We start from the raw sequence: 13,328 nt of genomic DNA on the forward strand, positions 1-13,328 counted from the left end.
AAGCCTCGCGCTCTCAGCCAATCAGAAAGGCGATTTTTTTTGTGACGCCCGCCTTTCAACTCTTTCGCGGGAGCTATCCAGGAAGTACTGCAATATCCTTGAATAGCGAAGATTTTTGGTACTTCAAAATTGTATTTTTTTTGATCATTTATCATCAGTGCACGATTATATATCTGTTAACGTGCTGTTCCTGAAGGCGTGTGGAGATTTAAGCGAGTGATTTTTGCTGTCCGTGGTCGTACGGAGAAAGTAGAGTGAGTTAGCAGTTTGGGATTGTGTCTCATATGAGTTTCTATTGGATGTGAAGTCTGCTAGATAGTGTCTGTGGCTGACGGTTTGAATTCCCTACATAGTGCACCTACAAAGGGAGTAGTGATGTATTTGGAATTCACGTGTTGTGTTCTTCGCTAACGTGCCGTGTATTGATTTACCAAATAAAATAAAGCACGTATCGATAAACTAACCGATAATCGCCGTGTGTCCATGTCGGTTTTAACAATAACGGTATTAATATTATGAGATATAAATAATATTCTGAAGCTGTTCAGTGCAAGTGTATAGTTGTGCTCCTTTCTCCCACACAGCGCTGTCACAACAGTAAATGTGAAGGATGGTGTATGTATGCAGTATAAAGTGGACTATATTCAGCATCATCTTAAAGATAAATAACTGAGACGATCTGCATTAAATTCATTGACTGTCACAATGCATGCACGCACTTACTGTTCTCACTGTTAGTAAGAGCCTAAGTTATCTACAGTAATACAGCTCTGTGTAAATATACCCCAGGGAAAGCATTATCAATATATGTGCTACTTATTGCTGTAATATTATCCTTGCAATCCAACACAAGTCTTGAACATTCTCTTGCTCTCTGTCTCTCCATCGAAATGGTGATAGACTAGTAAAATGAAGCTCTCTAGAGCAGAATACAGAGTGATCGCAAAGTTCACTGAGCAGCTTCGGCCTACGAGGCAGTGTATGAAGATGCTGAAGGACCGATTTCCCAAGTAAGTGTACATGCTCACTTGTACTCCACTGACACTATTGCATGACTGTTCACTCGTAACAATCACATACAATACATTCCTGTTAGTTCATTCATTCATTTTCAGTAAATGATTTATTTTGGTCAGGGTCTGGGAACACTGGGAGTAAGGCAGGGAAATGCCTTGACATATCAGGGCATTGTGCACACACCTGTTCACACACTTATTCACATTTGGGGCAATTCAGCATAACCAGCCCACCTGCTGGCATAAATTAGGGAGGTAGGAGGAAACCAGTGAACCCTGAGGAATCCCACACAGACCAGTACAGAGACCAGGGCTTAGGATTGAACCGGAGATCTCGGAGCGATGAGGCAGCAACGTTACCCACTACAGCTTCCATGCTGCCCTACAAGCCAAACGACAATCTCTATTATTTATTGTGTGAAATCAAACAAGCAATGGCAATGTGAATAAAATCAAAACAAAAGACTAACCCTACTCCAATCTTTTTTTTTTTTCTTTTTTTTTTACAGCAACTTGAGCTGTGTTGTAAAACCATGTTGGCCAAGATGGTGAACATGCATAAATTCACTGCATAAAACATTTCCTTTTAGTCTTTCAGGAGAGCATATTTATGCTGTTTAAGTCTGAGAGTTCCATCAGCTTCTTCCTGACTGAGATAAATAGTTCAATGAGGTTGTGATGTCATGCTTTTAAATCCTTTTTGTCATCGAGGAGCATCGTCTTGATTCTAAAGCGGTAAATGATGTCTTTTAAATCACGCTACGTGAAACATTTTAGAACACTGTTGGTGCCAGTCTACGAGCAAATTTGTAGGTTCATATAAACCGGAGATAGGTTTTTATAAATGTTCTTGATGGGCTGTGTCTGCAACATGCTCAGACTTCCTGTAGCTTTGGAAAAAGTCATCCTGCACCAAGATGACACTGACCAGCTGTTTGCTGAAGGTAAAACATTCTTTCATTTGATGACAACCATGTCCATTAGCTCATACACCATTCGCTGCATCTGTGTAGTGTCTCCGTTGTTTTGTGTGTTCTTTTGATGCTGTGGACTTGACACACAGATAAGCCTCTGAGGCGCAAACATCTTCCGTTTGAGGAGATGGACGATAGAAGATCGATCTCGTGTGATGAACGGGTGTCAATGCCTCACTGCAAACCACACCGACTTGCAGTATTATTTACTGAAACCGGAAGAAAAACATGCCAGAAGGTGGATTAGTGACTCTAACATGTAAACACGTGTGAATATGAGTGTGTACGGTGCTCTGTGATTAAACTGGCATCTGATCCTGGGTGTATTTCTGCCTCACATATCCACCACAGCCCTCACCAGAATAATGAAATGATCTGAGATGAATGAATGGCTAAATGTTTGATTAAATTTGCTTCCTTAAAGAGACAATTTCTTGGCTGTTCAAAGTATGCTCTGTCTTTTCTTTATAAATTATGGGTAGGGGAAAAAAAAAAGGAACAAAATACGTGACGTGCTATTTGTGTCGGGCCGCATCACACCTCCTTGTCACTGATTAGTTTCCTGTTTTGTTCCTCACTTACCGCTTTCCCCATTTAAGCTCTCAGAAAGAAGCATGAACATTTGAAGGATTTAGGACTTAATTGACTGTAATTTAGTGGTTGGTGATGCTTATTTTCCAGCTAAGTATATTTAAAAGTGGCAAGAAGGTAAGAGCTTTCACGTCAAATCCAAACCAGAGCGTTTAGGATAATCGCTGAAGTTGTTGCACTATGTCATTTTGATGAATGTGCTGCGCAGTCCACTGAGAGTTTAACTGCCATTCACTTACTGATTTTGGGTACGGGGGAGCATTCGCTTTTAAATTCCCGTCTAGACTACTAGAGTTCAGGAAAAACAGACGGCTAGGTTGCAGCTTGCCTTGGCTTTACTTAGCTTAGTTTTATAGATTCACCAAATGGATGTTTTTGGCATCGCTTCATTATCAGTAACTAGTTTATTGGACTTCACGTACAAAATATGACTCGGACTGAATGTTGTGTTGTAATTGCTATTTGAGATTAATTAAGTAATTATTTTCTCTAAATGAAACTCCTGGCTTCTATTAATGCTCTACACAGCAGCATGTTATTACATATATAGAGCTACATGGTGCAGTTTTTAGTGCTACAGTGCATCAGTCATACCAGATTGGTGTCATCATAAATCCATTCAAATACTTTAAAATCAATGAAATGAAAAACAAATATCTTGAAATCTGCGGGACCTGTGTGAATGGCCCAAGAGGTCGTGCTAGCGTTGAGAGAAAATTGAAGTTACTAACACTGATGTTGCATTGGCTCTGGTGTGAGGAAACGCAGGTGACGTGCTGAATAATGCTCCGACTCGACCCCGGCTCTTCTGCTGGCTTTAAATACTAGTGTTACACGCACATGCAATGTTTAGCCTCATCTACTTTCTGAAAATCAGCAAAAGGCAGGTCAGGCGCTTGGACGTATGGGGTTGAAGTGAAGATATTGTTAATAATGCTCCCTGAATATGAACAGGATAAATAATCCAGTTGTAATTAAATGCTGTGATTCTGTGAACGTTATAATTAAAAGCTATTAAAATTGGAAATGAAATAGTTTGGTTGGTATTTCGGTAAAAAAGAATCTATTGAGGACAATTGAAATTCATTTGCTTGAAATAAATGCTTATAAACTCAGATCAGGTCTAAGCATGATGATGATGATAATAATGATGAGTCTGTATTGTTGGACACAGTGCTGCTGTTTATTTAGTTGTCAGTATAAATCGTAAATGTGTATTTTTTTTGCCTTGATACGTCACAACATTAGTCCAGTCTCATTTTAAAGCCACTATATATTCTTGTTCATATTTTGTACTTATTGCATAGCCGTATACTCTATCGAGGATGTATTGTATAAGCCGGGGTTAATGGCTTTGTTTGTGTGTCTCCTTGACAATGAGGGACTGCTCTTTATTGAATGTAACACATGTAATCCCCCAAGGCCTCCGAGGCAGCCCCGTTCCTTTAGAGGTCACTTAGAGACTCGCATGAATTGGGAGCTTCCTAGTTTCATAGTGCTGTAATCACTGCTAGAATAAGGCACTGGGTCCCCAAGGGACACACAGCCTACAGTGAACATGCCTTTGTTATTGGCGTCAGCGTTTTATAGAATATGATATGTGCTAGGCCGATCCCCCAGCCACTTTTTTTTATATCCCATTGTCCTTACAGACTGGCCTGATGTATGACCTAATTTTCATGTATTTTTTCCCCAATAAATCTGTGTGTTTTGTTTTTAGGCAGTTGTACTAAAACTACAATCTGGCTCATATTTGCAGTTTTCTTCTTTTTTATTTTGACTGCACTTGGATTCTTGTGCATGCCAATAAATGCTTGTGTTAGGAGACTTTGATTCATTTTTGTGTTTATGTTCATATTTTAAAATTGTAAAAAATAATAAAAAAAAATTAATAAAAAAAAACATCACAGTGAGGCCTCGCAATTTTAAAAACACGAACATTATCTAAGAACGTGACAGACAGGCGCGGCGGTAGTGTTTTTCACAGCCTGCAAAATTATTCTGCTTGTCCAATCAGCTGAGCCGGGCTCTGGAGGGTTAGTGATTGGACTGGCAGGAAATCAGGCTCTTAAGACATAACATATCGACTAGGCCATCCATCATCTCTTAGCATGCGCTGAGGCACGGCAGTGAGAGGCTGTGATTTCCCCCCTCCGCTGTGCCTCAAAGCCCAGGGCCTTAGTCAGTGCTGGAGTCGAGACAGGCAGCCTGCCTGTTTTTTTTTTTTTTTTTTTTGGCGGTTTAGGGAACAGCGAGTTCTGTCCTTCATCGCTCCTCGTGCAGCCTGTCCCTGCTGGGAATGCCATGCTCACAGAATCATAGCAGAGAATCCCTCCAATCTTCCAGCCTTGTCACACGGCTCAACCCGCTAGCCATGCTGAACGCATGGCCACATGGACTAAATGAAAGAATATCCCATCCCCTTAAAATCACTCTCCCGTATTATTCCCGTGTCACGTGCATGCTGTGAATATCATGTCATTACAGCACCCAAAGCTGCACAAATGCATTTCTTGTAAATACATGCATGTAGTACATTTGCCTTTTGAGTAAATGGTTTAAAACCTTTTCCAGAAAATGTTCGTGGAGAACTATGGAGTTAACATTTTGGCAAACCTGCTAGTTTTTGAAGCTGTATAATGCAGTGACTGACACTGAAAAACAGACAGTTCTACTTAAAAAATAGTACTTTTCCTAGAGCGATGTGCTGCTTACTCATAGCAAGAGTGATGGTTTAGTTGACATTAAAAAAAATCTGTGAAGTTTTATAAATATTATTCAGGTTCCCCTGGATTTAAAAGCTAGAGGATTTTGGTCTAAAATATTGCTTAAAAGTATGCAATTTATTCAACTCTATGGCTGAATATCCATAAAAAGGTCATGAATCTTGATATTCATGTGCATTTTTTTGTGCACACAGTAAAAATCTGTTTAATTATAAATACAAAATGTTCTAAACAAATCTATTTGAATCCAGTCTCATTTTTTGGTCATTTAAAGTTGATTTGCACCGGGTGCCTGAGCCCTGACTATGCATTTGGCTGAGGGGGGGGGGGGGGGGGGGGTGAAAAGTCCCTCATCTGTATCACTCACGTAACACAGATGTTGGGAGTCATCTGTCAGCCTGGCCTCTCCTGCCGGGCTCGAGTCGTTCTGAAGGGAAAAGAATTGGACACGGTGCTGTCACTTTTCCCCCGCTCACAATGGAGAGCCATGCAAATCCAGCACACCTCCTGCTCGGCCGGCCTGTCCTGCCACTACAATGAGACCAGAACGGGGGGGCGTGATGATGGCGTGATGGCCCAGTGGTGGGATGTGACATCAGGCACAGGCCATTCTCTCTCTCTCTCTCTCTCTCTCTCTCGCTAGATATTAGAATTGGAAATGCTCTCTCGGAGCTCGCCTGGCTGACTGGGATCATGTGGGACCACTGTCATTCCCCTCTGGTCTTTGTCCCAGGAGTGAGACGCCTCCGTTAGCCCTCTGCCCACCGCTATGAATGAATTTGGGTGTAATGATCACTCCCCTCTTTCCAATGGCGTTCAGCTCACTTTGCATATGTCTGTCGAGTTTGGATGTCGAGCTGGCCGGCTGGAGTTGGAAGAGAATAGACCGCTGCAGATGCTCCCATCTTGGACGTGCTTTAAAAGAGAAAAAGCGCGCACGCTCTTCCCCCATTTCCACGTGCAGACAACCCACACGTCCTCACACATCCGTTCAGAGTCCCTGAACGTTTTCAAAACGGGCCCTAATGTGCCGTTTTCATCAGCGCCGAGGCGGGCTGCAATATGGTGCCAGTGGCTCGCTTGGGGAATATGAATGTTGATTAAGCATGCACTCAGCCTTTTGAAATTCTGAAGAAGTGTCAGAATAATGGATGTTGAGCAAATGTCAAGCATTTGTTAATTTCTCTGTTATTTGGGGTTTATCTAGTGTGCTCTTTGGAGTAAACCCGAGGCCAGTGTTGTTGTGGCATGTGCCATTGATATGCTGATTTTCTTGGCTGCAGACACTTTGTTTTCGATGGTAATGCTCAAGCTGGGGTTTGAAGCAAAGGGGCTTCTCATTGATTATTTATTGCAGTTATGGTGTTTATCTCTCTATTACATGCCTGTTAATCCGATAGGACTGAATTATATGTTAACCAGGCTCCGTATTCTCAGGGTTACTAAAAATTCATGAGACCCCCTTCATTTTGGCTTTTTATGCATTAAACAAACAAATTGTTTAATTAATTGTTAGAAGCAAGTTTTCAAGCCAAAATGACTGACGTTTGTTGTTGTTTAATGTTGGTCACTGTTTAGTGTTGATGCTGCTATTTTGACTAGGACGCTTGGTGAGTGCAGTAAAAACTCGGTCGTTACGTTAGCTAGCAGGCCGTCTGGCTCCCAGAGCTACTGGCCAGGCATTTCTCTCTTGTGGAAGACCACACGTCTCTGTCTCACGGTGCAAACAAAAAGTGGAACTGGCAGTTTAGGCTTGTGGTTTTGGCCTGGCCAGTGGAGCGCTGTGCTGTCAGGGATGCACACTGCCTCATCACACAACTGGGATTGTTTATGTGGTTAGGAGTGAGGAAGAAAGCCAAGGGCAAGAGAGAAAGAGACGGTGGACATGAGAAAGACCTTTCGCTTAGCTGAAGCAGTGCAGAGCCATTTCTCCTGGACCTTTCTTGATTCGCTCTGGTTAGAATAGAAGACACATTTTCTTATAAGACCCATTATTCTTCACAGTAGACTGGAAAATCATCTGTTGAAAGCAGTCTTAAAACAGCCACCTTAAAAAAAAAAAAAAAGTAAAATAGTATGATGGCTTTTTGAATCGTTTTGTTCATGTCTTCACCTTGTGGTGATTTATTCTCCAGGTTCTGGATGTATTGGCAGAGAGAAGCTTTTTAAAATCATCAGCGTTATGCCACGCAGTGACAAATGTAGCTTTGGGTGAAATGTGTCACGTCCCACTGCCTTACACAATGCTCTGGGAATGTGCTGCGAGTGTAGTACAGTTGCACAGCTACTGCATGGGATTTTTGCCTGAGGATCAGTTTGCACACTGGGATCAGTTGCGGAAGAGGATTGAACCAAATTGCGCGAAATGGGGAAAAGTGATGTGGCCGTCCTTGAGGGAGCAGACAGTTGGTCAGCCTCGTGTGCTGCTTCTTTCATTGTCTGATGGGTAATCAAGGCCTTACTTTATATAAGATTTCGGAGTAATGTTAATGATTTTGTTGTAGCAAAATGGTCATGATTTTAAAACTGTAGCATAGTTGGATCAGAACCACTACACACACACACACACACACACACACACACTTAAATAGCTCTGTGGAGGTTTGTACTGTTAAATAGCTAACGGTTTAAAAGACTTGCAAAAAGCAGAGACCTTATTAACTATTTGCTATAAGTTTATGCCCCCAAAAGTGGCTTCAGTCTATAATAAGCTGCTTATTATGAAATCACACCTGCCCTTTGCCTTAAAAAATAAAATTAGTGATCTCAGAATTTTTATGGTCAATTGTTTTTTTTCCTGCTACGATCTCTAATGATACCAAATTTCTATCAAATGTTAAATAAAAAGTAATTCACTGATGAGTTCAGGCCTCTTCTCATAAGTAGTTCTATAGGAAAGCGATAGATGACTCAATCTTGTGTAAAAGCTCTTAAGAAGTTTATTCTTCTGCAGTTTTACTAAACATATTTTTGAAGCATAATTAACGTAACTAGCCAGAACATGCGTGTTTTGGTGTGTCAAATCTATCACTGTTGTGCATTTTATCTTCATACGGTGCTGTTTGGGCTGAAACAGATGTTCCCCTGCTCTTATCAGCATGTATAATTAGGGCAATTTACATATGTGGAGCATAAAGCAAAAGTAGATGCAGTGGTGCAAAAATATTGATTTAAGAGCCGAAGGAATAGGCTTAGAGCAGCAAGTCCAACTTCAGGTCAAATTCAGCCAGTGTTGAGTTTATTTACTGCTCCGCATGGCTTTTGACTGACAGTCATATCAGGAGACAAGCATTTCTTTTTTTTTTTCCCTTTGTTTTTTTCTACCGAGTCTCATAAATGTCAGCATTGCTTTAATTCATTCCAACCATACCAAATCTTCCAGTCTTTGCCTTTGTTTGTAGCCCATCCTTAAATCATTAGGAATAAAATTTGCTATGCTTCGCTGCAGTTTCTGCCCTGCCACAAATAGATGTAGCAAGCGCTAATTATTGTTGAAACATATGAGACGGATATCATTAGCCAGGTGGTATTCATTAGGTTAATCGCTGCCATTTTTTATTATTAATCATTTGCAAAGAAAAAGGAAAAAAAAGGGGGGACGAAGGTTGAAATGATTAAGAATTAGTAAGGACATCAGGAATAATAAAAAAAAAAAATCCCATTTAAAATCATGTACTATTGCTTTGTTCATGAGTGGTTCCAAAAAAAATAAAAAAAGATGAAAATTTAATTAGACTCAAAATACCCAATTACGCAGCATGCAGTTTGTGTGTATAGGTATGATCAGGGCAGTAGAGTTTAACTTGTTCGGGTGACAGTAGCGTTAAGTAGACACCATGGAACAGTCTGAGTGGGATATTTTAATCAAATTGGCCTCAATGCTATATTCAGCCCCATGCATATTAATGGAATGTCGTAGGTTGGAGAGAAGGGTAATTACGTTCTGAATGATTTCCAAGGCACTGATCTGATTGCAGACCTTCTGTTTTTCCCTGTTTGAAATTATAGGCTAGAGGCGATAGGCTTAATGCTGTTCTATGACCTTCTAATAGCTCTCTTCATTCTTATTCCACTGAATGTATTTTCCTGATTTTTTTTTTTTTAATCTACATGCTGTAAATATACTGCTGAATCCACTTATGCAATTATTATTATTATTATTATTATTATTGTTAATAATAATAATAATTTCCTAAACTGTAGTTTTAATTAATTTTATTATTATTATTATTATTATTATTATTTTTTTTTTTTAGCTGAACCAGGTTCTTCTTTTTCTCCTTTTCACTTTTCTCATTTTTTTCAGTGCACTTTCACTGCCTTTCTCTGCCTCTCCCTGCCTGTTTAACACCGGCTCAGGAAAATAAAGATAAATATGACCGATTGGAAGAACAGCATAGCAGTCAGTTGCGTAATAAATTACATCTGTCTGTTTGGTCTAGTTTCCTGCATTCCTGCTGTAAATTCTATTCTACAGCGGGTAGAATCCAGTGAATTATGATGTATCAGGTTTACATGTATTCAGCAACTGGCGTGTGGTCTGAGAGCCACAGCTCATGGAATCCATGTCACCGGAGCCGCTGTAAACTACAGGACTAATGTATTTCTACAGCGGAAATATAGATTCTGTAGCGGTAAGACATTCTGATAAGTTATGCTGTTTTCACTCGGAGCTCTCCAAAGTCTCAGGATGTCTCACTTCAGGGTTTAGTTATTCGTTATGCATTAATTGACACTTGACATGGAAGAAAGTTTATTACTCTATATATAGAGTAATACATTTGTACCATCTAGCAACCTGTTTTCTGTCTATAGCCAGGATGGTCTCCCGTGATGTCTTTTTTTAAATCAGACACTTAACCTAACTTAATCATGTGTTGTTTTTGTTGTTGTTGTTATTTATTAGTATTTGTCTCCTGGCTTGAATGTAGTGGAATTGTCTTACAGTTTGATATTATGTTCAAGTGAGTTTCTGTAACATTGTGATGGATAAAACCGGTGTAGGCGTTTTTGCTCTGTATTTGAGATGATCGATCATTCATTCATTCATTCATTCATTCACAGATTCCCTTGAGCTCCACTTACAACTAGAAGACTATTCACTTGTACAAATGACTTATCACTTATATCACTTGTATCTACATGACTCATTCATTCATTCATTCACAAATTCCCTTGAACTCCCCTACAAGGCTATTTACTTATAAAAATGACTTATTAATATCACTTATCACTAATATCTACATGACTATTCATTAATTCATTCATTAATTCATTCATTCATTCGTTCATTCATTCTCACATTCCCTTGAACTCCACAAGAGAGTTAAACTACAGCTCTACTAGTTCTTACAACTATAACACTACTGATTTATAAAACTGGCAATCACTTACATCTTCACTCATTCATTCATTCATTCATTCATTCACAGATTCCCTTGAGCTCCACTTACAACTAGAAGACTATTCACTTATAAAAATAACATCACTTATACCACTTGTATCTACATGACTCATTCATTCATTCATTCATTCATTCATTCTCAGTAATCACTTTATCAGCATTGCTGTAGATCCAGAGCCTATCCCATGAACACTGAGTGCAAGGACAGCGGGAATACACCCTGCACGAGATGCCAGGCACAACCACCACTTCACACACATACACACACACACATGTTCATATACTCATTCACACCTGAGGGCATTTTATAACAGCCAGTCCACCTACCAGCACATTCTGGTTGTTGCGTGAACATGTAAAACACTGACAGTAATGTGTCAGGATCCCATTCGACATCCACAATCCGCTGCTTCACTGTAACAGCCTTGTTCTAGATAATAATGTCATTTTGTAAAAATCTTCTTTACAATTATCATGTTGATGTATATTTTAAGTAGGTCCCAAAATCATGGAAATCAGTTGTTTCTCTTAATAATATACTGTATTTAATATTGATGTGATATTTTACAACTGTATTTACTCTGTCTTGCTCATAGAGCAGTCTATATCACATACACTTATAAAACAAGCACTCGTCCAATCATCTGCTTCAGTACACGTGTGGACAACAGTCCTGACGTTGTAGAAACAGCTCTGAAATCCCACTGAACGGTTTTGTGATGATGAGCTTTCCAAGTGTCTCAAATCAATTTCTCTATAATCTTCACCAACCCCGAGTCAGAGCCCAAAGCTGGTTTGGTAAAACCCAGAGAGTTTTATCAAGGCTTACTGAGATGAGCCGTCTATGGTACAGCATGTGTTGCTGTATATCGTACAAAAATAAGTCGTCATTTTGGAAAAGCCTGACCTAGCTTAGTCATGATGGTTGTCCGGTAGAAAGGACATTATACGTGTTGATTTTAGAAAGCCGTATTCTGCTGAATGTGTTTTGTGTGTAACGTAGGTGTTTTTCTTTAACCCCCTTATTTATACGTTTCTGTATTAACCATAGGAGAATATTTGGCCACAGGTTGACTCAGTATTTGAAACAGATATGTTTTCACAGATATTTAGGGCAGTTTACCTCCCTTTAAACTTAACAGGGCAAAGATTTAGCAATTAGGGCGTAATCATGATCATTATAGAGAGTAATCCATTTAAAACCTAACAGATGTGGGATTCAGCAGAGGGGACGGTCATGTCTTGAGAATTGAGCAGTAATGTTGTTGAAATGTTCAGGTGCAAGGTTGAAGTGTGGAAGACTTTTTTTTTTTTTTTCCCTTCCCATAAGTGTTCACATGTTGACAGTTGACCGTTTAATGGCCCACTTAATTGCACTGACCCCTTGACTCATGCATTTCATTGTAAATTAATTCTGTGCCAGCCTTCTTTCCTTAGAGATATGTGCTCACGAAAGATGTTATTTTATCCCCCCCCCTGTATGAGACATTTGTGCTGAGTTGTTGATGTTCGGCACAGGAGATTCTGCCATGGATTTGTAATGTGTTTTCTTTCTACTCTGTCTCCAAGTCAGCTTTTATTGAGTTGATTATGAATATAATGAGAAAAATCTAAATATAAGTGCTCCGTCTCTTTATTGGTAAGTGTCCAGATTGATTACTGAGATCAGTATGGACTTGATATTTCACGGCAGGTAGAAAACCTGGCTTTCTCGTCTCTGTTTACATTCCTGCTCTCAAAGAGACGTCTATTAGGTTTTACAGTATATGCTGCGTGGAGATAGGATGTGGAAACAAAACCACATGAGACGGTTGGAGCGGCACATGGAGAGCTGGAGAGTTGTTTGGTTTTTTTAGGGAAATTGCTTGCAAGAGTTTGGTTTTTGGTTAGTAAAGGGAATACCAGCAGCGGGTCAGAAGTCCTTTGTCCAACGTCATGGCCAGGTGTTTGACATTGAGTGTAGCTGGAAATGAATGTATCTTATGGCAACCCATGGAATTCAGTGACTCCTGGGAGTCCCAGCTTCCTGCTGTGAAAGTTTCCATTTTCAAAGCCCATTGGTTTCAGTGGGAATGTTCCAGAATGTCCCATATGCCAGTGCAGAGAGTGTGGCCAAATTTCCCTCAACCTGAAACCCCCTGCTCGTACCAACTACCTTTTGGGGTCAAAAATAGGACTTTCCTTTCGATACAAGATCAGTCAATGCTAATAAAATGTACATTAGTAAATATCAGTATATTGTTTCCTGTTAACATATGGATATGTGATGTTGCTTCATGTCTATGCCTTTGCCTTTCTTTTCTTTGTGCTTGTTGCAGACAGGAAGGACTGTAGCATCTGTCTGATGCAGTGGACAGTGATATGAGGAGTGGGAGTGCTTGTATTTTCTCTCATTTCACACCATCCCCAGTCTGTGTAACCTTACCTCCCTCCCCTCACGACGCATCTCAGCAGGAACCTTTTGTCCGAGATGTTCATCTGGAACAACTTTGCCACACTTGTTTTCATGTTCTTTTAGATTACAGGGCAGCCGGCCGCGGCTTTGAAGCGCCCCTCTTCCTTTGTCTCTGTGCAATGCACTCTGGTAATTAACTTTGTCCTTCTTTTATTTGTTCCA

At 40.0% G+C, this 13,328-nt stretch overlaps 1 protein-coding gene across 5 annotated transcripts in view; it reads left to right on the top strand.

Moving 5' to 3' along the window:
- Window positions 1-30: 30 nt before the first annotated feature.
- Window positions 31-13,328, top strand: part of cdin1 (CDAN1 interacting nuclease 1) — a 63,613-nt gene continuing 50,315 nt past the window's right edge. Inside the window, exons 1-2 of one of the 5 annotated variants that reach the window (XM_058399935.1) lie at window positions 31-118; window positions 901-1,010. In XM_058399935.1, coding sequence (XP_058255918.1) covers window positions 910-1,010 — 101 coding nt within the window. In that variant the 5' untranslated portion in view covers window positions 31-118; window positions 901-909. Of the gene's footprint in view, window positions 255-900; window positions 1,011-2,621; window positions 2,699-9,819; window positions 9,942-13,328 lie in introns of those variants that run through there. The other 4 variants (XM_058399936.1, XM_058399939.1, XM_058399937.1 and 1 more) reach the window with 4 other exon arrangements.

This window comes from Hemibagrus wyckioides, linkage group LG09, assembly GCF_019097595.1.
Source record: "Hemibagrus wyckioides isolate EC202008001 linkage group LG09, SWU_Hwy_1.0, whole genome shotgun sequence".
NCBI classification, from domain to species: domain Eukaryota; kingdom Metazoa; phylum Chordata; class Actinopteri; order Siluriformes; family Bagridae; genus Hemibagrus; species Hemibagrus wyckioides.